Here is a 24,974-nt window from a genome sequence, read left to right as displayed (position 1 = left end):
CCACTCCCTCCACCATTCATCTACTGCATACTTTATCCTACCCAATACCATCTGACATCTCCCCCTCACCAGCCAGTCACACTGCATTAAGTTGCAACGTGCTAGGAACCGGGAAGCCCCACTGACATCTCCACCAACCACCATCCCGCTATAGTCACACTTCATCCCCACTCACCCGCCAAGTGCGGCGACTGGTACCTGAAGAAGCCAGTGACTCTCCCCGAGGATGCAACGTGCTGCTTCGCCCTCGCTTCTTCCTGCATCGGAGTGCTTTCCCGTCTTCCAAGCGAAGAGGGGCCCGGTCTGGGCAATATCGACTTGAAAGAGGAAACGCGTGGTTTTCGGTCCTGCGCCGAATCGCGCAAGGTATAAGATCGTGTGTGACGGCTGATCATTTCTATTTTCCTTTTTTTTTCTGGTCGTCTCGCATCGCAATTGTCTACTGAAATACCAAGATGTTCACTAAGCAGACTCTTTCTGCCTTTGTTGGAGCTTTGGCTCTGGCTTCGGCCAAGACTATCCCCGCAAGTGATGAGTATCCCACTGCGGCGGAGATCGCCAGTGCTAAGGAATCGGTGCTGCCATATTCTCCCGTCTCAAATGTGAAGGGTTTGGCGTTCAACCGCTTTGCGCAGATTTGGATCGAGAACACCGTAAGTGGAATTAATTATTAGGAGAACTTATGGGTACATATTCAGAATTATAACTAATAATAATCGCAGGATTACCAAACTGCCGCTGACGATGTCAACTTCGCCAAGCTGGCTAAGGAAGGTATCCTTTTGACCAACTACTTCGCCTTGACTCACCCCTCGGAGCCAAACTACGCTGCCTCTGCTGCCGGCGATACCTTCGGCATGGACAACGACGACTTCCACCAGCTCCCAGCTAACATCTCCACTATCGCTGATATCCTCGATACCAAGCGTATCTCCTGGGGTCAATATCAAGAAGATCTCCCCTACGCCGGATACCAGGGCTACCGGTACCCCGAGAGCGGCGCAAATGAGTACGTTCGCAAGCACGATCCTCTCATACTCTTCGACTCCGTCACCAACGACGCTGTTCGCCCGCGCCAAATCAAGAACTTCACTACCTTCTACGAGGACCTGAAGCACGAGAGTATCCCTCAGTACATGTTTATCACACCTAACATGACTAACGATGCTCATGATTCCGATATCACTGTTGCCGGTGACTTCATTGAGCGCTTTGTGCCTCCTCTCCTGCGCAATGAGTACTTCTCCAAGGATACTTTGATGCTTGTTACTTTCGATGAGTCGGGTAACTACACTGTTCCCAACCGTGTTTACAGCTTCCTCGTTGGTGGTGCTGTTCCCGAGCATTTGAAGGGTACTAAGGATGATACTTTCTATACTCATTACAGTATTATTGCTTCCCTTTCTGCTAACTGGGGCCTTCCTTCCCTTGGACGTTGGGATTGCGGTGCCAATCTGCTTAAGCTTGTTGCTGAGAAGACTGGATACGTGAACTATGAGGTTGATTATGATGGTCTCTACCTTAATGAGACTTATCCTGGTCCTCTTTCTGATGGCGATTACTCTACGTATGAGCCTTTGTGGTCTGTCCCTGCCACCTCGGGATCCTGCAGCGCTGGACACGGTATTGCTGATGTGGTCAAGAAGACCTACCATGGTCTTGAGCCTACATATAACTATACCAGTCCTATTCCTTATGATGCGAAGACTGGTAACAATGTTGGTCTTAAGTATTTCCGTACTCTGGTATGTTTTTATTTTGCTATTCCGTTTTCTTGAGCGTCGGACAGTGAGTGCTAACTTGTGATACAGAAGAACGGAAAGAAGCAGAGCGGCATTACTGCTTAAGCAGACTGAGCTGATAAAATAGATCACGCCTCATAGGGTTAGGCTTTGGAATTTATAAAACGTATATAGTAATTGAGTTTAATTGTGAAAATTCCACCTCCCAATACTTTAAATAAGGTTCGGCATTCGTCGCGATTTCATCTGTGTGGAGCCTGTCATTCTGATGTTCTATGGTTGTATCGCCGTGGGACATAACTGCCCGGGCAGATATGTCCCATCCTTGCTCGTGCATTAGCGTAAAGGACCGATCACATGGCTTTCGGAAGTATGCTGATCTATATCAAATCCACCCCAGCGGAACCAAAAACAAGGAGCTGCGTGCTTAAAAATCCGTAGGACTTTTTTCAACGCAAGGTCGGAAGAAGGAATCAGGAAACAAAAGTACCTTTTTTTCAACCAGTGTCGAATTGCAAGATGAAAATGCGACGCAGCCGCCGTAGGCAATCTATTCCTCGGTGGCTTAAGTGGGGGTAAGTATATGCACAGTGGTAGTGTCCTCAGCTCCTTTTATGATGTGCATCCATCCATGGATATATGCAGCGATAAAAATAATGTGTACATTTTTTGGGCGATTTGAAGGTATTAAGTTACTTGTTCGATATAGCTTGGACCACACTTCAATAACTATTGAGGTCGACAAACAGTCCTACAGCTACCAGTATAGATGCAAATTAGTACTAGTAAATCAAAGTAAAGAAACCCAGTACTTCATAGATGGCGCATTGACGAAGGTTCCTGTTTGTGTGGTTACTTACTTGGCTGTAAGAATCCACTATGGACATGAAGGATGCCCCGATATTCACAAAAAATATCGATGAGGTCATTAATGCGAGCTAGGCTAGCCGCCGATGACTTGAAATCTGCCTCCTCTTGTGCCATGCCCATCTTAAATATAAACACCCTGGGGTATTCGAACACGTAGGACGCTGATAGGCACGCTAGTCCCGAGTAGTCTCGAGGTTACGGCGTTTTCATGCCCTCGCACTATTCTTAGTGGCTTATGTGTATTTCGTACCCGACATGATACGTAGGGTTCACTGATTATCCGCTCAAGGACGCGGTGTGTTGGTATCTCATTTTGGGGAATGATCAACAGTACTTTTTCCCCTTGGCCTTCTTTTGGGGGGGGGACGTCCAACGCTTTGGGACGCGGGGCAGCAGAGCATGCCAAGCCACCATGTGAGCAAGAGCACGGTGCTTGGATTATTAGCCTCTTATTGGGTGATTAGGGTGATTACGCTACAAAACTGCATGAGGTAAATTTCATCCCATAACAAACTGGCCAATAATCATTGCTGGCGGTGGACTTCAGTACTAAGTATGGGATATCACCCAAGGTGAAATTGTAAGACGTAGGCTCATATCTTCGAGAAACTCAAGTAAAGACGCGTCGAAAATGGTGTTCTCTGGACACCACTCTCGATATTAAGCTAGGTAATCTGTCTATAAAGAGGCACTTCCCACCCCATGAATCTCATGATTATATCTAATAACCTCTGTTGAAGACCCTAGAAGTCTCTGTCTAGGTTTAAATCCATGGTTATCTCATTTACATCTGATTGTCCACCGAACTATGAATTTTGATTCTCGCTCGCGAGTCATCCCGTCCGAGGAGAACGATCGAGATTTCTTCCATACCTTGAGCCAATCCGAAGATACAATGACAGCCTCTAACGATGGTTTCACGGGCTGGGGGTCAATCATGGCAGACGTTGATCCGTCCATGTTTGCTTCACATCTTGATCTTCTCAATGTTCCGGTGATTTGGGAATCAATGCATTCCGATTTTAATTACGATCTTGATCGTTATCGCACCATGACCCCTGATACGGAGCCTCCTCTTTCTTCTACAGAGAATCATGTGCACACATCAACTCCATACCATAGAAGATATGACAACCAATACTCTTTATCCTCTACCTCCTCGGCAGCTCACAATATGGGTTTCCTGACTCAGGCACCCCCAGTCCGTCACCCCAACATTACCAACACAAACGAGACCGGCAAGCCATACGCTACGTCTGATACTCTACGCTATGGGCCAGTGATCAAATGTCATTGGAAAGGATGTCGGTATAACGGTACTTTCGGACGGAGCACAGAGTTGAAACGACACGTGGAAACGCAGCACATCTCTCCCAATGCATTCAGATGTTCATTCTTGGGATGTAGCAAGTCATACAACCGAGAAGATAATCTGAAGAGTCATTCAAAGCGAGTCCACGACTCGAGAGTCTGAGTTTGTCCAAATCATCATGTCGGGATAACTTGGAGTCTTTGCGTTCGGGAATTTCTTATCTTGTTTTCTTCAATCCGCTACCCAGCCATTTCCATTAAATTGTAATTTCGAAGATTCCAAGGTCGATGCTATGGTTCTATCTGGCAAATACATTGGGTTTTATTTTGTAAATACTTACTTAATGCTCATTGAGAATTGGGATACATGAGAATGTGTTCAAATGACCAATAACCACTCCCTGCCTCCAAATAGTGATTTGGAACTAGAAAGAGAACGCACTATAGCCCTGGCAACAATACTAAGAGGCAGAGCTCATCGATTCCACGGTCCTTTAGTGCAAACAAACAAGTCGATGTAAGAGACAATAAATTCCCAGATATTCTTGCTCAAACTGTTAAGAGTTCTCATAGCTCTACGAGCAATAGCAAAGTGATCACCCTTGCCCCCTTGTATCAGCTTCAAATTTTCAAGTCGAGATCATTATGTAGTAATCCTCAAATCATACCCACTCTCAGCGATATCCTGCTGATAACTCGAATGAATAACCGCAAGTTTGACAAACACTCTCAGTTTATTTTCATCGCCACCATCAAAAACCACAAATGACAGCTCGCCACGATCAAAGACAGACCATCCTATCTCATTCATTTCAAGGCAAGAAGGGTCGTGGGGTTCAATCTGGCGGAAGTCAGCCAGAGGGTTATCAGAATCTTGATTTAAGAACTCGGAATATTCATTTTTGAAAAATTCGATGGCTGTTCGATTGGCAAGGAAGTTCGATGCAAAAACGCCCAGAATAATAAACTCGGGATCTGTAGCAGGACCGGAAATTGCATGCATAAATACTGAGACGTAGTGCGGGGTCGTGGGACGTCCAACATATGTTGCCCTAAGCCGCCTGATGAGCTCTGGAGGCCAATCCTTCTTGTACTCGTGGTATGGTGCATTGTCTGGCGGCATGACTTTGGAGATTCGTATCAGGGAAGATACCGATGGTGGTGAGATCTGGGAGGGACAGAGGAGAGAGAAAGTTTTGAGATGTTGTATTCTGTCGACCGATATCTATCTAAAAGAGAGAGAGGAGTGAGAAACGTAGACTTTATATAGTGTGAGGTTTATCAGGACCTCGAATTTTCATGGGTCAGCTGACCCTGGCTCTACTATAAAAGAGCCATGTCTGGCATAGAGCTTCTCCGAGTCTCTTCTTCATGCTCTCGATGCGGAAAGTTTTAAGAGAAAGTACGGGTCATAGTATGGGGATATATCTCGTGTATCCTATCAAAACCGATGGTTTGGGTGAAAAGTTCATAACCTTAACCGTGTATTCTTCATATATGCTGCACAGGTGGTACTAGTAATATTGAAATAAAAAGCTTCACGCTATACTACGAACTGCCTATAGGACTCCCCTTGACTCTGTGCAGACTTAGACTTTTTTCTAGAACATGAGGATTATTATTTTTACCACCTAAAGTAACTCACATTCCGCAAGCTGAAGCGTTGCAACACCATAGGCTATTGAAATGCCAAGGGCTCGGGCGGAGAATGTCTCGATAAAGTGTGGCGTAATATTATATTGATTAAATCGATGAATTTGTTCAATGCCGCCTTGTGGCGCCTAGGAATAAATTAAAGCACTAAAGAAAATGATATTCTTAATACAGTTAGTATCTCCTTAAAAGAAAGATAATGTGTGAACTTCCAAGGCTATCCGTTCGGCATATACCACATATACTTTGTGTAGTACTAGTTATTCAATGATTAATGCCAACAAAGTCAACACAGATGCTAAACGGACGTAGAGAGACAATTTGCTTACCGTATTCAGCGAGAAGCAAGCAAAATGCAAGATGAAGCATTGCAGGTATAATATACAAAAGTACCCAACGAGCTCAAGTGCTAGCAGCTGTACCACCGTGACTTATACCACGTACCCGAAACCACCCCTAGCCCAATTTCTATCATTGGTGCCCTATGGAGGGTCTACCTACATTATGGCAGATATGATTAGAGATCGGTGGGTCCAGAGGTCCGTGGGTTTCGTCAAATCTATTAAGCAGCCAATTATTATCCCCCCTTGTATCTTACAACATTCCTTGATCCGCGTATGCATTGCGCACGGGAGTTATTGCGGTATGCACACATGGAACCGGGCCCTCCATAAACCACGCCCTCTTGCCGTTATTCACACGCATAGCCCCCACTCATATCAAGGCTAATGAGAGGAAAAACTGCGTGCGTATTATTTTCGAACCGTGGCTATATTCTACCATATCCCAACCTCGGGGACTTTTTGCGAATGCAATGAGCGACGTACCCATGCGCGGCCAAGTGGCCTAAGGGTCTGCACATTGAAGACTTGTATGAAATATAGGAATATAAAAAGTCACCCGCGGGTGCTTTCAGAATACTGACTCTGACGGGAAACGCAGAAGAAAATCCAGTTTTCCCTCGCTATGTACTTCTTTTTTGCCAACTCACATAAACCGTCGATCATGTCTTCTTTTGTGGAAAATGAAATGCGTGACTCATCAGATATTTGGCCTGAGCAACAGGGCCAAGGATTTTCGATGATCCTGGAACCTGGCCAGAATACATCAGCAAGCTCTAGCCACTCTCCTGCCAGTGGAGTATGGCCAATTGGCCGCTGCTCCGAACACAACTTGTTTTATCCACACACAGAAATAGCTACCTATACTTGGGCACAAGACGAAACCAACTTCTTCAACTTGCACAGCCTATCTATTACTACGATAACTTGAAGTCGCAATTTATTGTGGATATAATTCGGCCTCAGCAACTTTCGAAAACAATATACTAGCTCCTCGTACATTTGATAATGAGTACGATTTCGCGTTTCAGATTCCGCCGGAAATGCAATTTTCGTACACTATAGCCCAGAGACAGACGCCGCCCACTCCCTCACTTGCAATTGAAGGCGATAGACCTGACAATTTCAGTGTCGAACCGCAGCACTCGACCTATGCTATACCCGCGGAAAGTGGCCTTCGATGTGGCTGGGTAGGATGTCCCTATATCAGAACTTTTGGCCGCGTTACAGAGCTGAAGCGGCATGTTGAGACACAACATATTTCTCCAAATTCTTTTCAATGTTCCTTTTCGGGATGCAAAAAGCAATACAACAGGGAAGATGATCTCAAGGGCCATCTGAAACGCATTCATGCGTTGACTGTTTGACACCGAGTTTATGAGTGGAGGTGTGTGTATAGGTGTTTGAGGATGTCCAGTTGTGCTGGATTTTGTTTACTTTTTGGAACCTAATCTCCCTGCAGCCTTTCCTTCTCCTTCTCCTTTCCATTTTTCTATTCTTAATCTTGCTTAATTTGGTTGTGTTGTCAACTATTTTACCCTGTGTGAGATATTGAATTCGATTTTTCATATTATGACTAAATCGGTAAATAAAGTTGCTATTGAAAGTAGAGATTTGACCTGAAAATTAAATTGATTTAGTATAAATTTATGAAGAAAAAAGTGGCAGCTTGACTTAAGTTAATATCGGTATGTCAAAAAGGGCTTTCCGGGGAAGTCGACGTCACTGAGGCTCAACTTGAAGACCTTAACCGGACTTTCGTGTCATATTTAGGAATTGAATTTCCACGATCCGATGCGTACCGCAAAAGTGATACAGTGATCCTATTGGACAAGTTTCACATTCTTGTCGATCAGAGTCATCCGGTAGTCTCAATCCGGCAGGAAAGCTTCAAAACCTGGCAGAACGCACTTTATCTGTGCGATACATTTCTCTCTCTAACTTTGATCACCATTGATTCTTTTTGACCAATTCTTCAACCGGTGAATAATTATCATGATTTTATCTCCATGACCATCATGTCGGCGCTGCACATGGTTGACCCTGCAATCTATTCTGGGGTTGGAGTGGGGACATAGCTTGTGTCGATCCCTGCTTCTCCGGGGAGCTCTGTTGTTATGCATTCGCATAGCTAAACACGTGGTTGCGATGTGCTTTGTGCGCAAGGAGGGGAGCTTCAATTTGATGTTATTTGTTGCAAAGAGGTCTAGGCACCTGCTAAACGAATCGATTGGTCGTGCTCGAATTCTGGGGCGAGACACCCCTTTGCCCTACAGTATAGCAGTCGCAGATCTTCACTTCTTTACCCAATTGAGTTGTGAGTTCTACTAAGGGGAAACAAGGTTGTCTGTTTACCTATAAATCCGACCACTCGTAGCCACGATGATTGCAATTTGTTTCCCACCTCCATCAACCGTTTTTAAGCTTAACTCAAGTTCAAAGCTCTGTCTTTGGCTATTCTTCATTACTATATACTCTGGTTCAACATCAATTTGCGTCTAGGTCCCTTGCATCATGTCTTTCCCCACTGATCTTCCATACAATGTCAACGATGCTTGGCTCCACAGAGCGCCTGTATCATCTCAAGACCCAATGTACCCCCAGACTTCTCCTACGGCCTTCTCCCCAACGACTGAAGGCTTCCCAGCCTCAGAGCGGGATCTCTTTGCCTTTCCAATCCAGCCAGAAAATCAATACATGACTCCTACATTCCCCACAACCCCCGGAGCCTCCACATCGGATTTCCAATCTAGCCCCCCAGATCCACTCGAAGGAGCTTATGTCTACCATTCCCCAGAATTCACCTACCAGAACTACAATCCGGCACACGAACACAACTACAGGATGACACGCCCCCAACCAACCCAAGTAAACTACAGCCCACCGTTGCAGCAACGAGGAGCACGTCTAGAGCCCGCTCCTGTTATAAGAGAAGCACGCCATTACCGTCGCAGCTCTAGTGCCGTACATTTCACTGAGGGAAATTTCGTCCAATCCGGCTTTCGATGCGAGTGGAAAGGATGTAGATATCCTGGTGCTTTTGGTCGGAAGTTCGAGTTAAAGCGACATGTCGACACGCAGCATATTTCCCCGAATTCGTTCGAGTGTCCCGATTCGAGATGTAGGAAGTCGTACAATCGAAAGGATAACCTGGAAGAGCATTTGCGGAGGGCACACTGCTACGACATTTGAGCTAGGGGTATGAGGTATAGGATATGTGGGTTCGTTGTGTTTTCTCCTCTCCTGGTCTTCTCCATCGTTTTTCGGGCTTTCTTATTGTTGTCCAATGCTCTGTTTATTGCTCATTCCAGTCATCTTCATCATGATATTTAATTTTCTAGTTTCCTTTTGCGTGTCGGGTACAATGGTGGAGGATTGGGCATCAATGTAACTCGATATTTTTTTTATCTAGGGCCGATCGGGGCTGGAATAATAGAACTCATTATTATCTGTGTTGCTTTTGGTATCTTGCATTAATTATGTACAACATTACTTCTCCTTGACCAGGCGTACCTGCGTCACCAACCCCAGAGCTCAAACTGGATTACACAAAGACGCAGCACAAATAAGAAATTTTATCCAGCCGCATATGGACTCTTCGTTCTCAACTTTTCACCGAACTTCCACAAGAAGATCGGCGCCGGAATACCGATAGCAATACCAATGAATCCCAACACACTATTTCCCCAACCATAGTGCAATGAAGCATAAATATACGGTGCAAAAAGCGGGAACCCAAAACCAGCAAGTGCACGTAAGAAAGCACCTGCTGCGAGGGCACTAGCCGCGAACCGCGTATAAGTATCCACCATATACGTCTGGATACACTGGAATGCCATGATAACACCCATACCGAAGATTGCAGCGCCGATATTAGGAGCAATCCAATGACAGCGGTACTCGGCGGTCCATCCGTAGATAAACAATCCCGTTGGAAGCAGAATAGCAGCGATGCTCATGAGTGGGATTCGGAACTCGGGTTTTCCCACGCCATTGTTGCGTGCTTTCAAAATGCGGTAGATGCGATCGATCATCGGTGCACAGAATTGTGAGCCGCCCCAGAATCCGACACCGATGGAGATATAGTTTAGACCGCCGATTCCACTGGACTCATTGTAGTACTCTTCACTCGTCCAGAGGGTTGGAAACGTGGATAACATGAGGTACATTAGGCCGTAGATATATGCCATGTAGACTGCTAAGACTTGGACGATAGGTTGTGTTGTGAGGAGGCGGAATGGTCGAACGATAGAGCTGCTGAGCTTTTCGCTAAGAGTCACCTTCGTTAGGTCGGTCTCTGTGTGGTGCGCTTCTCCGGTTTCTTTAGTTAGGCGCTTTGCGCGATTGCCCAGAAGTCTGGGGGCGTAGGTTTCACGAAGGAAGTAGAGACCAGCTATTTGTACGACTCCGTCGAGGATTGAGACGGACCAGAAGACCCAGCGCCAGGTGACGTTCTCGGCGATGAAGCCACCTGCGATGGGGCCGAGGGCTGGACCGAGGAGAGGGGCAAGACTGTAGACTGCTAGACCCTTTCCACGTTGCTCTGGGAGAAATGTATCCGATAGCACACCGCCACCAATCTGTAGGGTATTAGATGGATTTGAAAAGTATGAGAGATGGATTGGGTACGTACTGCTAGTGGGGCACTTCCACCAAGTCCAGCGAAGAAACGGAAAACGATCATTTGCGTTGTATTCTGTGCGAAACCGCACCCGATATTAAATGCCAGGAAGAATAGGTTTGATAACTGGAGCACGATTGTTCGACCGTAAACTTCAGATAATGGGCCCAAGAAAAGTGGACCGACTGCATATGCAAGAATAAAGATCGACATTGTCAATTGCAACACAAACTCGGAAGATATATCCAAATCTTCAGCCACTTTATCCAATGCTGGAGCGACCATACTACTTGAAACGGGCGAAACAAATGTAAACAGCGAGACCATTACCACGGCCATCCATTTGTTCGTGGACGACCAGTTCTTTGGATTCTCAGGATCATCTGGTCCATCCCATGTCACCTGTGATAAGGATTAGACGTATGCATCTTCACGTATAATGATAGAGGCAGATACTCACCATTTTGGAGTTGACCAGTGTAGATCTTCCTGTTTTTGACTTTTCTAAATTTTGCCCCGCATCTAGACCCCGTTCCAAGTCCACATCTTGACCGTTTGTTCTAACCTCGGTGATTTTGGCGTTTCGCCCCGCAGGGTTTTGTTCCTCCGTCGGTGTGTCTCCTGTGCGATAAGGAACTGTATCATCTGGGTACGTTCCCGAATAAGTCTGGTACAGTGTGTCTGCGTTGGTTCTGGACTTTATTGTTGATGCGAAGCTCCGCGCACGCGACTGTGTTCTTGACGATGGGATGGAGTCTGTGTCTGTGCTGAGAGTCGAGTTTGAGCGAGATCGACTCGCTTCTGGCATATGGTCTTTCTCCGACATGATCTCGGCCCTCTGCTCAGGGAATGTTGGATGTGATTAAGAGATCAAGAGATCATTGAAAAAGAAAAGCGTTCAAAAGCCTTCTAAAGACAAAGGAGAAGAATATTTCAATGCAGAATAAACCAGAGTCTTATGTTGAGATTCCTCTAGATATGCAAGACAGAAGCATACAAGATAAGCAAAAAAAAACAAGCCAAGAAACAGCGGGGAAAACGATTTATACATGTTCTTATGACTGAAATTTCACACGGCAACACGGGAGCATAAGAGCTCCGAGTAACTGTAATGCATCTAAAGTGGAGTCGATGGGGATAACCCGTTGCTTAACGCCGTCCATTTTCCTCTTTCTTCGGATTTTGCATATCTTTATTGGGTGGATTGGAGGTTCGAGATTTCTTCCGGTTCAGGGCCCGTGGATTTTGGTCCTGCGTGGAGAATTTCCCATTTGCTAGCGGCGGCCTGAACCGGCATTGCCTACCGCTTTCTCCATGGATCTGTTGTATGAACCAGTGAGCGTCGTTTGATGCAGGAGAAGCGGAACTCCGTGCGCCGTTACAGGCATGATGACTCAGCTGGTCGGCTCTTCGGCACGCGGTCATGTGGAGATACTTATCGTGCCTTATCGCACTATGTACATTTATTATGGGAATAACTACTTTGTGCGTACATCCATGAATATATGGCCGGCCGAGTTATAACCCCCGCTTTTTGTGAAGAGATATGGCAGAATTTATGGATAGACAGTCTAACAGAAAGACGTTCTTTGTTATGAGGCCGGAACTACCGGAAAGAGTGTGCGCGAATACGATGATATTGCTATGAAGAGAGAAAAATTATAGGAGTGTAACTATTCAGAGATACGATGGGGCCTGCGGCAGATCTGCCTCAGCCGACCGCGCGCGCGCGCGCGAGAGAGAGAGAGAGAGAGAGAGAGAGAGAGAGAGAGTGTGTGTGTGTGTAATTGTTTATTTTCGGCTACGAGCCGTTAGGCAACCTGGCCTCCCTAGGGGCATACAGACATGCTAAGCTATGGCTTTACGTACAAAATATTTCTTGTGTCATCACAGAAACCCAGCCTAGCCGCAGATGAGCATAGCAATTCGTCAGTTGGCATGGCAATTGCCTTGTACGCATGCTGCCTCCGACTTGTAAGGCACGTTTACGCAGTGGGGAAGAGACGCCACTCTCAGAATGGGTGTGAGGTTTAGACCTCTAAGACAGAAGGAAGAAGAATAGGGGCAAAGGACAGTGGCCCGAGTGACTGCCCGCAAGGTCCATAACAATCTCAATCCTCCCTCACGTTCATTCCTGGTCGAGGATCCACAGCTATTCATATGGCCCACATTAGGTCGTCTGCTAAAATTATCGGTTCGCCAAAGAGGACAAAAGCCTCATGGAGAAAGGTTTGGCCAGTGCTTTGTTCCATCCATTGTTTGACACGTATTGAATGATAATATCAATTGATTCCTACTTCGTCTGTAGCTAACGTTGTTATTATGTGATAGGGTGCCTACCTCTAGAGGGCGAGCGATCTCACTGCGGACCACGTCGTCGAGGAACACCAGTCGTAGCTCGTGTTCCATCTCCCAAAATCACGCTTCGAAATAATCTGGGCCATTAAGCTGGGTGATTAAGCTGGGTAGGCGTCGCACTCTTGAGGTATGCGGAAGGTAGGTTGCTTGAGTGCGCATCGTAAAGTGTTTTGAGGACTTTTTGCTGTGGAGTATTGAGGTCAGCAACGGTAAGATAGAATAGAGAGTGTGACTACTCACTTGGTAATAATTTAAACCGTTAGAAATAGAGGTAGCTTGATTCCGGAAGGTGAGGAAGGAAGAAAATCTTGGGGTGGTTCCTTAAGGAAGAGATAAGATATCTGGATATTGAGAGATAAAAAAGGAACTTCAAGTTGAAGAAAGAAGAGCCTGGCGCAGTACCTAAAATCCTAAGAGACCTTGTATAAGCTTGAATATCAGAAGGAGGCCCATGCGCCTTTCAAGTTAAACCCCAATCTCGATTTTTAAAGCCCATTTATATGGGCTACTGGTGGTAATAAAGCATTGGACCAGCTCAATAACCCCCAGTCACTAATTCACCTGTCAAATAATAAATTTGGGTTATATATGACCTCTCAAACTGCGAGGATCTCTATATAGAAGGACCATAGAGGAGCTCGCAAAGTAAGATATCAAATATCTGCACGATGAGAGATAAGAAAGGAAAAAAGTTGATGGAAGAAAGTTGACGGAAGGACTTGAAGAGCCTGAGGTGGCATGTGAAATAGTGAGAGATAAAATATCTGCCTATACTAGTGAAAGCCTTGGCGGTGAAGATGAAAAAGATGTTGAAGAAAGAAGACCCTGAGACAGTGCGTGAAATCCGACACCTTAGAATTAAATATCGTAGGCAAGGAGACTAATAAGCGCCTCCAGCTACTAGTAGACTCCACTCTCGATTCGAAAATCCAATTTATATAGGCTGGCTAATAAAGCATAGAGCCAGCTCAAAAACCTTGAGTAACTAATTCACCTACCAAATAGTAAATTTAGGGTATATATAGCCTTAGAAACTTCCAAAGAATTTATTTAGAAAGCAGATTGGAAACAATATGAACTTTTGAATCCGTCAAATCGCCCATCACGCACAGATTCGGATCGAAATTTGGTAGTTTCCATACGTACAGAGAACTTGAATGAGACAACCAAGCTAGGGAAAGGAAGAGAGAGTAAGCAAGCATAGTCACAATCATGGAAATATAGACAACCGGATGGTGTCGGAAGACTTCCATATTTGCGGGTTTCAATGCTTGGAAAACCTCATGCGCCTACAAACAAGATCGATCATTACATCATCTCCTGTCTGGAAATTAGTGGTAAGCCAATTAGTTCCATTGTAAGTATCTCATAGCTCATACTGTAGGTCACGCAGAGCATTAACTACAGGCAGATAAGCGCAATCCTTCTTACTATTGCTTCAATTATTGCGACCATGATATCTTCTCAATTCGTCACATTGATTTTCGAAAAGTGGTCGTCCCACCGTCTCAGCCCAATCAAGCATTACCTTTCTGGGAATGTCATGGACTATTGTCATTATTCAAGTACTACTCGCAGGCGATGCTTTAGTTGTCCTGCTTCGTTATCGAGCTCGTCACTGTCGCTGTGATTTCGAAGAGATACCAGGTGCACCAGGCTCGGAGGGGAAAATATTGTTTTCTGGATATGATTAAATATTTGTTACTGATTGACGCCGAACGATGAGAAGTTGTCTTTGAATGACCCGAATATGAATCTCTGACTCGTTATTTTGTGTATTTTCTTGACGCCACGAAGACGACTGGCTTTGTTGGGCCGTATATACGGAAAGGCCGTGCGTGACGACCTCACTTTGACGCATATAAAAGGATAGAGCTCAGCATATACCAGCATATACGAACTGAGTATTGAATTTAAATATAAATTCTCTTTTGGAATCAGTTGACTGGATGAATGGTTTTCCTGCATATTAAAGGCTAGCAATAGTGGTGATGTTAACATAGAATGGTTACACAGCATTGGGACGGAGAAAGAATGAAAGGATTGTGGATGTCCATCCCAAACGCGCAGACATAATACCAATCCCACCTTTGCTTTTTGAATCAACTTCCCAGATTCATTCTGCATGATGCCAAGATTTGTGGCTTATTCCGTTGAGGTCATCGTGGGATTCTCCGATCGAAACTCAGATAAGATCTGCGAGTGGGTCTACTAAGTGGGTCAGCCTTGTTGAAAACCGGGTTGGCATGTGGATATCCGCGGAGGGGCCAGTCGAAGGCCTTGACGTTATCAGGATGCGTCTTTTGAGTTTACGATTAAGAAAGAGGTTGGGTTCAAGCTGGGGGGGATTTGAATATCCAACCTCCTCAACCGCTTTCAAGTGTGGTGCGTTGCATACTAGTATTTACGGTGGTTGGGTATGCATGTCCGCTGTACGAGAATAGATCAGGGCCAATAATATCAACACTAAGTAGTTCGTGGATGGAATTTGGTGATAAAGAACAAAGGCGGCTATTGTCGCTAGGAAATCAACATGAACAAAGCTATTCCGTCATTGAAGCACCACAAGATGTTTTTTGCTTGTGTCCTTTATCCCCCACGCTAATTTGGAGAGTGGATCTCCAACTGACGCTTTCCGACGTCAGTCAGACACTAAGAACACACATTTTATTTGGGTTTAACGCATTAAAAGCTTTGATCTGTTTCATCATATTGGGTAGGTATAAAATATCAGATCATGGTGGATATATCGTGACAATTAAAACTGTAGGCAGTATTGCTTTACCATCATACAAGTTTACAGTCGGATTATGCATGATATTATTATCCATACGACAGGCTCAGTTAGTATATTGGGGTTCCGAGTCGAAAAATGTCTAGTATATCCAACCGTCATATTATTTAAATCTGAATATGAAAGAGCCCCAGACTGTCTACTATTGGTCCAGAATGGTTTTAAACTTTTCGAATTCATCATTGTTTCATACTAGATCACTCTATATCTCACTACCTACACGCTATTGTGTCTACCCAAATTCTCCAGCAATCGAGCCCATCTGCAATCCATGACTGTTTCCTGGCTATTGGGCGAAGAGCATGAAAGTACACACAAGACTTTGTTTAGGAAACCGAACCCCAACCCCCACCAATCGAAAAGGCTGCGCAGCACTGTGGACAGCCTGTAATCAAACATCGAGGGTCGAGTAACTCCACTTGAGAATGCATGTTTTTGGAAGTTCCTGGTTTGAGCGAGGCGAAGAAAATTGACAGGATGCCTCGGGACTGCTCAACCAACTTCCTCCCCAGCCAAGCCCGTGGTGTGTATTCATATGACATTTGATGGATAACGACTCGAATCGGACTACAAAGGGTATTTCACGTGCGAGGCCCAGTAAGAGATAATGTAAACTCCGTGGAGCAACGCTTGGTCATTGGCATAGTCTGTGATGTCTGTTATAGAACAAGATGTGTTAGTCTGATTCAAGATATAAAAGTGGAAACATGACGAACCAAATCTTCTTGACCAGAATTTCTGATGTTGCCCGTGAGGAATATGTGGACACCGACTGAATGCATGACTTTTAAGCGGCTTTCCCCTCTTTAAATGGAAGTTCTTATCATGATTGTCTTCGTCAGGCGGTCCAGACCCATCAATTATTCCGTGAAGACCTCGTAATGACCCGAGTTAAAGATCCCGACTCGGAAGGTCCGGAATTTATTAGAGTAGTAGATCCAGTGCGAGACGAAAAGGTGGGAACAGACTGCCAGATTCGAGGTATGCACTTAAGCTTCATCATATACGTGACTGAATCTTTGTTGTGAATCAGGTTGAAGGTGATTCTTGAATGCATTCAGCATGGTGTAAGGAAGATTATTTTAGATTTTGGCGCCTACAGTGAGACTTGGGCTAGTTCAATGGCTAGCCCTTTCATCCGCGTGGAGACGAAAGACACCATAGTTGCGAGAAGGTTGGGTGGCGCCAGAATGGTGGTGCAGTCGGTCAGTGAGATTTATTATGAGAAAAGCTGAATTTCCAACAGAACGAAATAGCATTATAACTAGAGAACAAATTGATGAATGATGAACGACGGACATGATGACAATCTTTGGTCGGGGCCACGATAAGAAGATTGAAAATTAAAACAAACGACGTAGTCACATTCAACGAGAATAGCGAAGCTGAAGGAGAGAGAGAGAAGCAACCACCGCATCTCTATTTGAGTCCTATAAGACGGTTAGATCAAGAATCGAAAGAAATGGGGTACAAGTACTGACAGTAGACACAAACAATGTAGCAAGACAACGGAGACACCATGAATATGAGGTAATACTTCGTCTGTAGCCGGAGGACGAGGGATTTCACAGCGGATCACGTCGTCGATGGACATCAGCCGTAGCTCATGATCCATTTCGCTGAACCACGCTTCGAAATCGAGTGAATGCCCCCGTCTTTCTTGATGCCTATACGACGGTTAGATGAAGAGTCGGACAAAAGGGAGGGAAGGTACTTACAGTAGGCAAAACCCATGGCAGAGCTTGGATTTCTCCAATATCTCTTAGGCCCTTTTCTCTATCCTTGCCGTTTTCTGGAAATGGGTTGGCTTGAAACGGTCTCAGGGGATATCAGAGAGGTGGGCGTGGAATTCGTTGGTTCGAATGTCGGAGTCATGTGCATGATATTCCATCCAGACGGTTGCAAGTTCTTTTCAGGATGCCCACGGGGTCTCGGATGAGGTTGGGTTGTGGATCGGACTCATTGACGCGAAGGTAGATGCCATGATACTATATTGGAGTGTGCAGTGGTCGACGCGTGTCTCGACTGATTTCTCGAATTTCAAGAAAGGTGGGGTTTGAGATCGCAGTAACTATTTATATCCCGTAGGAGCCATCTTCCTCATGCGGGGGGGGCGATAGTCCGAGGATAACCGTCGCTGTGGCTAATCGGGGGTATTATAGGAACTTTATAGGGCTCAATTGGGATTGTATGTTGTACAGTTGTTATCCCTTGTTTAGGCAACTATTCACAACCATTCGGATTAACTGTGTGCCGGCTCTTTATGTTGGGTGGCAAAATTAAATGTGCTTATTCACGAGAATTACATTGAGACCCTTGCTAGAGGCGGAGAGTTGTCCCGGGCCTTTATCGTGGATAGGAACATTGTGTTCTCATATTCACAACAGATTCATGCAGCGGCTAATCTAGTCGGAGCAGCTGCGTGCAGTATTCGAACACGCTAGGTCCTTATCGTGAATAGGAGCGTATCGCTTCCAGATCTACATTCAGATAATCTAAATACTAGCTATACATTCACTTTGGAAATCATATTAAATAGAGTATGGACACTCCCTTACGACTTTTTTCCATGGTACAGCAGGATTTGGCACATAATCCTTTGGGACAAAACTCGCTATACAACCCTCGGGCTTGCTGGACCTTTGCTGAAACAACGGAGCCTCAAAAGGGAAAGTGGGCCGGCTTATCCTTGAACATGTAGGTCCGATCTTCATTCATGGCGAGGACATGCAGCTTCAGTATTTATAGTTGTTAAGCAGATGGAGTTTAGATCTGTATGCATGATGAGGATCTCCAGATTCTGTATTTGTGGTTGATGATCGAACTGAGGGTTGATCTTCATACATTTTGGAATGATTTGATTTCGGTGGTTGCGTAAGATTCATATTATGGGGCTTTGGTCTTCTGCATGGCGTAAATGTGAAGGCTTGATCTTGCTGAAGCTCTATCACCCTTGTATATACTACCCTCTAGGCCTGTCCAACCCTCGGCGTAATTATATCGTACTGGTGCCGTATTTTGGGCGTGTTGCGCTCGGGATCCTGTATATTACCCGTTCTAGACTTTACCGAGTATAAATCTGAAAACGTGACATGTCACCTGACTCCTGTCCCAGCCAACTCCGATTACAGACCGTCAACAAAACATAACTCAGATCAAAGATCCCCAAAAAGCTGATCGACGGGTCGAAGGCTCAAATCTCCGCGGCAAAGATTCCAAGGTTGTTATTCTCCATCCCGCACCCCTGACAATATCACTGACACACTAAGTGGAGAACAAATAGCCCCCCGTATGGAGAAGTGGCAGGTAACGGTCGCACGAATCACGACGGCGAACAAAAATAAAGAACTCCACCCCAGCCACATCTTAATTGAACGATATGACGAGAATGGAAACACCAATCAAATCTCCTCGATTCCACTGTGTGTCAAGCAAGAAAAAAAAACGCCAATCTGACTAATCACGCTAAGCCGCGTACCTCTCTACGTAACAGCGGCGATCCCGACTCAGAAGCCCCACTTCCTGCCTCTTCCAGTTAAAGCGATCGTCCATTTCCACCAAACAGGATGGAATGAAGTCACTGGAATGCATTTCGGCGTCCCCCGGTGAAATACTTGACTGGTTGCCCAGTTGCTAAACGCAGAATGGCGCAGCATGAGACACACACAAGCCAGGGTATAGCGCTCACATGGCGGCAAAGGCTATGCACTGCACGCCTGTCCCAATGATCATTGTGCAGGGACCGCTGCCAAGACTCAGTATACGTATACCCTGCAGGAACGGCAAACAGTCTTGGCGTGGTTGGGGATCGTCGGTGGGTTGAAACTGATTGTCCTTAAATCCTTCCTCTCTCCTCTTTTTGGGTTGCACTCGCAGGATCAAGGTTTTAAAAAGCCCTATCGTCGCTCCGGACTCCGTTTTGAACTCTCCACCTAGATTCTTTTTATCGTGCGAAGACCCTGATTTTCGATTCGCATTCTTCTCCACCTGGAGTACTCCACGTTCGCTGGCTTCCTTGCACTATCGGTATGTTCTATTGTTCGCTGGTATCTATGTTTTTGTTCTGGAATCATTAGCGTACTAACTCAGTGCTAGAATACCAGACATCAGCCTCGTTCAACCATAAAGCCACATATATTCTTCGCTATGCATTTCTCTCTTCCTGCGCTGGCAGTCCTCCTCGCCACTGCTACGGCCTCTCCATTCCAAAAACGAGATATTCAATGGTCCTTCGATCTATTCCCTACATCAGCATGCAACGGAACCGGTGACCCCTACGCTGGCGCTGGCAGCACTGGTTGTCGCGCGGACCTGAGCACCGTTGCTTCAGCCTACCGATTAAACCTCGTCTCGGACGGGTGCCATGTTGATTTCTACGATAACACGATGTGCGATGCGACTGAGCCGGAAAATGATGCTGCTAGCTCGATCAGCCACACTGGGATATGTCGCATTCCAACATTAAGTCGACGATATGGATCTTACCGAGTTACTTGTGGAGGAGCTGGGGAATTGAAATAAGTGGTTTTGTTTCCACAAATGGAACCTTGGAATAAACGGAGGACATCTGGATTTCAAAGAATACAGTGTGCTCGGAGGGCTGGTCCCGATATGAATATCATGATAGAATTACAACCTGGAAGGCGGCGTTTATTTAATTGGAATTTGAACCTGGCATAAGGGATGTCTTGTCTCGTTCGATCTTCCTTCGTCTTTTTGGTTTTTATTAATAGAATAGAAAGATGATAATGAAGCATGCATAAATATTCGATACATTGATGAACTGCAAGTACTATATTTCCGACAATAGTGCCATGTACTACTACTAGTGGCTTTTCTGGGGTACGTACTCCTTGAAACTGAATGTCGCGTCTCCTTCTCATGCATGTTACAACGGGATGGCGGCTAGTTCTGATTCGTCGGGGATGGGCAAGCGCCTGCAGGATATTCCTCACTTTTCCCCGCTGGAACTTGAGACAATCGCGCCTTGAAATTGAGTATTTATATTGATACTTATTAAATGTCTAGTCAAAATCCCTATCTTGCCACTGTAGCTTATGATTTTCGTGGTAGATCAGATCTGGGCCCTTGATAACGGCGAACGGCAAGGGATGAGATGTGACATTTGTGTTCAAGTGCTTATAATGCTTATTGTCTCTCCTGCAGATAGCCCCTTCTCCGTTTCGTAAATGAGCGAATCAAAAATTGAGTTTTTAAAAACCTCATCTGGTGAAGATCGGGTTGATCTGGACTATAGCCCCGCCTCAGCTCGGATATTGTGCAGATCTTTACATTGAATAACTACGGTACTCAGCTTTCAGCTGTACCCCCTCTGGTCGACGGAGTACATCGAGCATAGTACCTATAATTGAGCTGATATATGTACGTGGCACCTCAGGGCAATTTTCAATCTCGACTAGCTGTGATGCTGCCGTGTAAAAAGCTGATTTGGAATCATGTTTTACCGCCATTTTTGTATTTAGATGGCAGTTTCCCAAGATCTTGGAAGGATACAGCGCCCACTGCACTGCTTTTTTTCGTTTTGAATCCTACGATCTGGCTTATCAATTAGAAATCCGCAAATATGAACATTGGAGGCCAGTTCCGCTCATTTGCCCTCGCTCGCGTTCCGTTGCCAGAAGGCACCGCTGTCCATCCCCATACCGCATTCCTCACATATAAAGCGTCCCTGGTCCAAGACGCTTATGGCCAGTGGAGAGTCGGCATATTCTACGAATTTGGTTCACCCGGGAATTGTGAACTACTACAGAACTGGAGCTTCGATATTCCTTATATCCTCGACGGCCGAAGCCTTACCATGAAAGGAAGGACGTATCTTATTGGCTTTGACTGGGTGGACACTACCGGGTATTCTTCTGGACTCAAATACATCAATAAAATTTACCCAAACGTCCAACTTGGGGATATTTGGCCTTCAAAGAATAATCCCAGCGGACTGACGGATTTGCAGGGGTATCAGCTTAACCAACCGAACGGTGTATCGGTCTTTTTCGATGCCGGTGGAAAGCCCACGTTCGAACAATATCGCGATGGAATTCGTATTCAGTACAGTTTCTCAGGTGAAAGAAACGCAGGACTGAACGCTCCTGGCGTGCGCTTGGAATCTATCCGAGATCGTTTGGGTAATAATGTTGATTTCATCTACAATAACACTCAGCCGTTTTCTTCACGAAATCAAATTCGTCACCTTCGATATTGAAGGTGTCACAGCTATCAAAGATGGCGCCGGGCACTCTACGTTGTTGAAGTACGAACCTTTCGTGGACATGAAAGCTATCTCCCGGGTCGTTTATCCGACAGGAGCATCGTCACGTCATGAGTACTCTACGTCCGAATTTCGGGATCAAAGTGGGATGAGGCAATATCTACCATCAGTGAATAACCACTACTAGTACATGCAAGTTCAACAACATACTGAATATATGTTAAGTCGTCTTGTAATTGATTACACATTCACCGATTTCATGATTGGTTTGAAAATGGCTGGTAACACAGATTCTCTGATGAATGGAGATGACGATGCACTCAAGTATGTGTAAGCTTTTGGTTTTCACAAGCCTTTTAACATCTTCAAGCTGTTTATTTCACAACCCGATTCCCGGTAGATATGATGTCGTCCAGACTAGCTATGACAAAGACTGGAATGCCACTTCTCAAACCATCACATGGTTCAACAAATGCCATCTGCCGACGGAGATAATTCGATGGAAATCAGACGGCAAAGATTTGAAGGATGGCTGGAAAACGACATACTCTTATGGTATTCCCGTGGATGATGGAGCGAGGACCACTAACTTTGAGCGCCCCGATTTCGCTGGCAATGTCATTGGCCACTGGATTTCTAGTCCTGATCTTTTGAAAGCAGAGTATGATGAGCAATTGAAATTGGCCTCGTCATATGTGTGGTAGCTGTGGAGTATCCGATATTGTGAGATGATTTCTGCGCAACGTGTGCTAGATAGAGATGACTATGATATTATATGGCGGATTTTTAATGCATTGGTCTGATATGACAATTGCAATTGATATGGCGACAAGACAACCGAATTAGCCGATATTATATTGATTTTTCTTTTTTTTTGAATTGAAAGAGATGAGTGGATCTTCCATACTTAGGCCTCTCACAGGGCAAACGGGACGAGCCTAATGCGGTTAGATCCATGGTCGCACGGGGACCATGTTAAAGGAGTACAGCTCTTTATGCTTGCAATCTTGGTATGGTTATTATTTTTATAGTTGTTTCTTTGCATCTCTGCCATTCACCTGAAACTATCCTCCATATGTTTCCAATTTCCACTAAATTTCAGAATCGCGTTGACTTGGACCTGGAAACGCTAGATCACCCCGATTCGGTCGGATATACAAATACCTGTTCATCGGATATAAAACTACTAAACAACCGACATTTTGAACCGGCGGCATAATAATTACCCTAACTAGCCTGCCAGAACTGACCGATCAATACTAATTCCGTGTTGAACTTGTGTTTGGACCCATTCGATTCTTAGCCGACCGTAGACGCGACTCGGAGATAAAAAGGCCACTTACCAAAAATGGTAATCTCCGAGAACCCTTCGCCGGAAACGGATGACCTCACATTCAGCTACGATGGAGTTAAAATGTCACTTCGTAACTTCGAGATTGTCGCATATTCTACGAGAAATCTTCAAACGGCTTCGAAAAAATGTCAACTGGAGCAACTTCCGACGATGAGAAAGCTGCTCCGTTAGCTCCGCCGTCTCCACCAGCAGCGGTCGGGTTCTTTGATTCCTCATTGAGCCAAGTCCGGAAGCAAGTATTCGTGCAATGGATTCGAACAGGTACAGTTCCTGATGAACCTGACAATCCCGTCGCGGCAAACAGCACGCACTAACAGCAACAAAACTTCAGTATCAATTCTCTGTGTCTTTGTACTAGCCGTTCTGTCCCTATTCTGGGGCTCCCAATACACAACCGAAGCCAAGTACCCATCACTCCATGTCTGGGTAGTCGATTTCGACGGCCAAGTCGATCCCTACAAAACCAATGACACTCTTGTCGGCCCACTAGTCACGAACATGACAAAACAATACGATTCATTTGATTCCTTGCATCTGAACTACAAAATAAAGTCCCCTGCAGACTTCAACTATGATCCCTGGGCAGTTCGACAAGCTATCTACGACGAACACGCCTACGCCGCTATAATCGTTAATCCAAATGCAACCTCCCTCTTACGCAATGCCGCCACAGCAAAAAATACATCCTACGATCCAACTGGTGCACTACAGACAGTTATCATCTCCGCCCGCGACGAAAATACATACTACACCTATATTCTTCCCGACCTGGCTATCATCCAATCTATCATCCTCTCCCAGTTCGGCCCACTGTGGGCCCGGGAACTAGTCTCCAACAGCAGCACCAGAACAACCAATCTCTCCACAACCCCATTCCAAGCCATTAACCCCGGAATCGGATTCACAAACATTGATCTCCGACCCTTCACCCCCGCCGTCGCCGCACCAGCCGTAACAATCGGTCTAATCTACCTAATCATCATATCATTCTTCAACTTTCCCTTCCTAATGCCTATTCACGCACAATTCATGAAATCAGACACCCACCCTCCACTCAAGGTGCCCCACTGGCTCGTCTGGCGTGTTCTATCCGCACTAACAGCATACTTCTTCTTATCATTCTTTTATTCCCTTGTTTCCCTTGCGTTTCAGATTCCATTTACGAATTCCCCTGCGCCGGATACGTTATCGGCTAATAATCCGAATGCGTATGGAAGGGGTTCGTTCGTGGTGTTTTGGATGCTTAATTGGGTTGGTATGACTGCTTTGGGTCTTCCTTGTGAGAACATGGCTATGGTGCTTGGGTTTCCGTGGAGTTCGCTTTTTCTTATCTTTTGGGTTATAACGAATGTTGCTACGGGGTTCTATGCGTTGGATTTGGCACCGGATTTTTATAGGTGGGGGTACGCGTGGCCGTTGCATCGGAGTAAGTTTCTTTTTATCTATCTTGAATTGATATTGTGCTGTTTTGGTTGAATGATTTGCTAACTTATCTTTAGTTGTTGAGGCGTTGAGGACTATTCTTTTTGGAACACATTCGAGAATTGGATTGGATTTTGGAGTGTTATTCGTTTGGATTGCTGTTTCTTTGGCCTTTTATCCTTTTGCGACTTTGATTATGAGGTGGAAGATGAAAAAGGGATTGTGAGTGTTGGGTGGATAGAGTGGAGGATTAAAAGTTGGGTTTTCTTTTCTTTTCTACTT

At 45.3% G+C, this 24,974-nt stretch overlaps 9 protein-coding genes across 9 annotated transcripts; 7 read left to right on the top strand and 2 right to left on the bottom strand.

Moving 5' to 3' along the window:
* Positions 1-455: 455 nt before the first annotated feature.
* On the top strand, positions 456-1,847 carry N7478_011855 (putative acid phosphatase; the record flags this gene model as incomplete). Its single annotated transcript, XM_056928069.1, has 3 exons — positions 456-653; positions 723-1,745; positions 1,812-1,847. 3 exons carry the CDS (start codon positions 456-458, stop codon positions 1,845-1,847), a joined length of 1,257 nt encoding a protein of 418 aa, XP_056773796.1.
* Positions 1,848-3,420: 1,573 nt separating this feature from the next.
* On the top strand, positions 3,421-4,086 carry N7478_011854 (uncharacterized protein; the record flags this gene model as incomplete). Its single annotated transcript, XM_056928068.1, has 1 exon — positions 3,421-4,086. The coding sequence occupies one exon, from the start codon at positions 3,421-3,423 to the stop codon at positions 4,084-4,086; it is 666 nt and encodes a 221-aa protein (XP_056773795.1).
* Positions 4,087-4,566: 480 nt separating this feature from the next.
* N7478_011853 (uncharacterized protein) lies at positions 4,567-5,046 on the bottom strand (the record flags this gene model as incomplete). Its single annotated transcript, XM_056928067.1, has 1 exon — positions 4,567-5,046. The coding sequence occupies one exon, from the start codon at positions 5,044-5,046 to the stop codon at positions 4,567-4,569; it is 480 nt and encodes a 159-aa protein (XP_056773794.1).
* A 3,463-nt stretch (positions 5,047-8,509) lies between these two features.
* N7478_011852 (uncharacterized protein) lies at positions 8,510-9,109 on the top strand (the record flags this gene model as incomplete). Its single annotated transcript, XM_056928066.1, has 1 exon — positions 8,510-9,109. One exon carries the CDS (start codon positions 8,510-8,512, stop codon positions 9,107-9,109), a length of 600 nt encoding a protein of 199 aa, XP_056773793.1.
* Positions 9,110-9,492: 383 nt separating this feature from the next.
* Positions 9,493-11,364, bottom strand: N7478_011851 (MFS transporter; the record flags this gene model as incomplete). The annotated part of the gene is made up of 3 exons (XM_056928065.1): positions 9,493-10,497; positions 10,551-10,940; positions 10,999-11,364. 3 exons carry the CDS (start codon positions 11,362-11,364, stop codon positions 9,493-9,495), a joined length of 1,761 nt encoding a protein of 586 aa, XP_056773792.1.
* Positions 11,365-16,571: 5,207 nt separating this feature from the next.
* Positions 16,572-16,925, top strand: N7478_011850 (uncharacterized protein; the record flags this gene model as incomplete). The annotated part of the gene is made up of 2 exons (XM_056928064.1): positions 16,572-16,671; positions 16,777-16,925. 2 exons carry the CDS (start codon positions 16,572-16,574, stop codon positions 16,923-16,925), a joined length of 249 nt encoding a protein of 82 aa, XP_056773791.1.
* Positions 16,926-19,836: 2,911 nt separating this feature from the next.
* On the top strand, positions 19,837-20,211 carry N7478_011849 (uncharacterized protein; the record flags this gene model as incomplete). Its single annotated transcript, XM_056928063.1, has 1 exon — positions 19,837-20,211. The coding sequence occupies one exon, from the start codon at positions 19,837-19,839 to the stop codon at positions 20,209-20,211; it is 375 nt and encodes a 124-aa protein (XP_056773790.1).
* Positions 20,212-21,274: 1,063 nt separating this feature from the next.
* On the top strand, positions 21,275-22,620 carry N7478_011848 (uncharacterized protein; the record flags this gene model as incomplete). The annotated part of the gene is made up of 4 exons (XM_056928062.1): positions 21,275-21,756; positions 21,869-22,059; positions 22,114-22,240; positions 22,287-22,620. The coding sequence occupies 4 exons, from the start codon at positions 21,275-21,277 to the stop codon at positions 22,618-22,620; spliced, it is 1,134 nt and encodes a 377-aa protein (XP_056773789.1).
* A 775-nt stretch (positions 22,621-23,395) lies between these two features.
* N7478_011847 (SNG1 family protein) lies at positions 23,396-24,918 on the top strand (the record flags this gene model as incomplete). The annotated part of the gene is made up of 3 exons (XM_056928061.1): positions 23,396-23,531; positions 23,602-24,696; positions 24,770-24,918. 3 exons carry the CDS (start codon positions 23,396-23,398, stop codon positions 24,916-24,918), a joined length of 1,380 nt encoding a protein of 459 aa, XP_056773788.1.
* Between the last annotated feature and the right edge of the window lie 56 nt (positions 24,919-24,974).

Source organism: Penicillium angulare, assembly GCF_028827245.1.
Source record: "Penicillium angulare strain IBT 27051 chromosome Unknown utg000009l_segment0_segment0, whole genome shotgun sequence".
Taxonomy (NCBI): Eukaryota; Fungi; Ascomycota; class Eurotiomycetes; order Eurotiales; family Aspergillaceae; genus Penicillium; species Penicillium angulare.
Note: the sequence above shows the minus strand (reverse complement) of the source record. Positions and strands in the feature narration are given on the sequence as shown.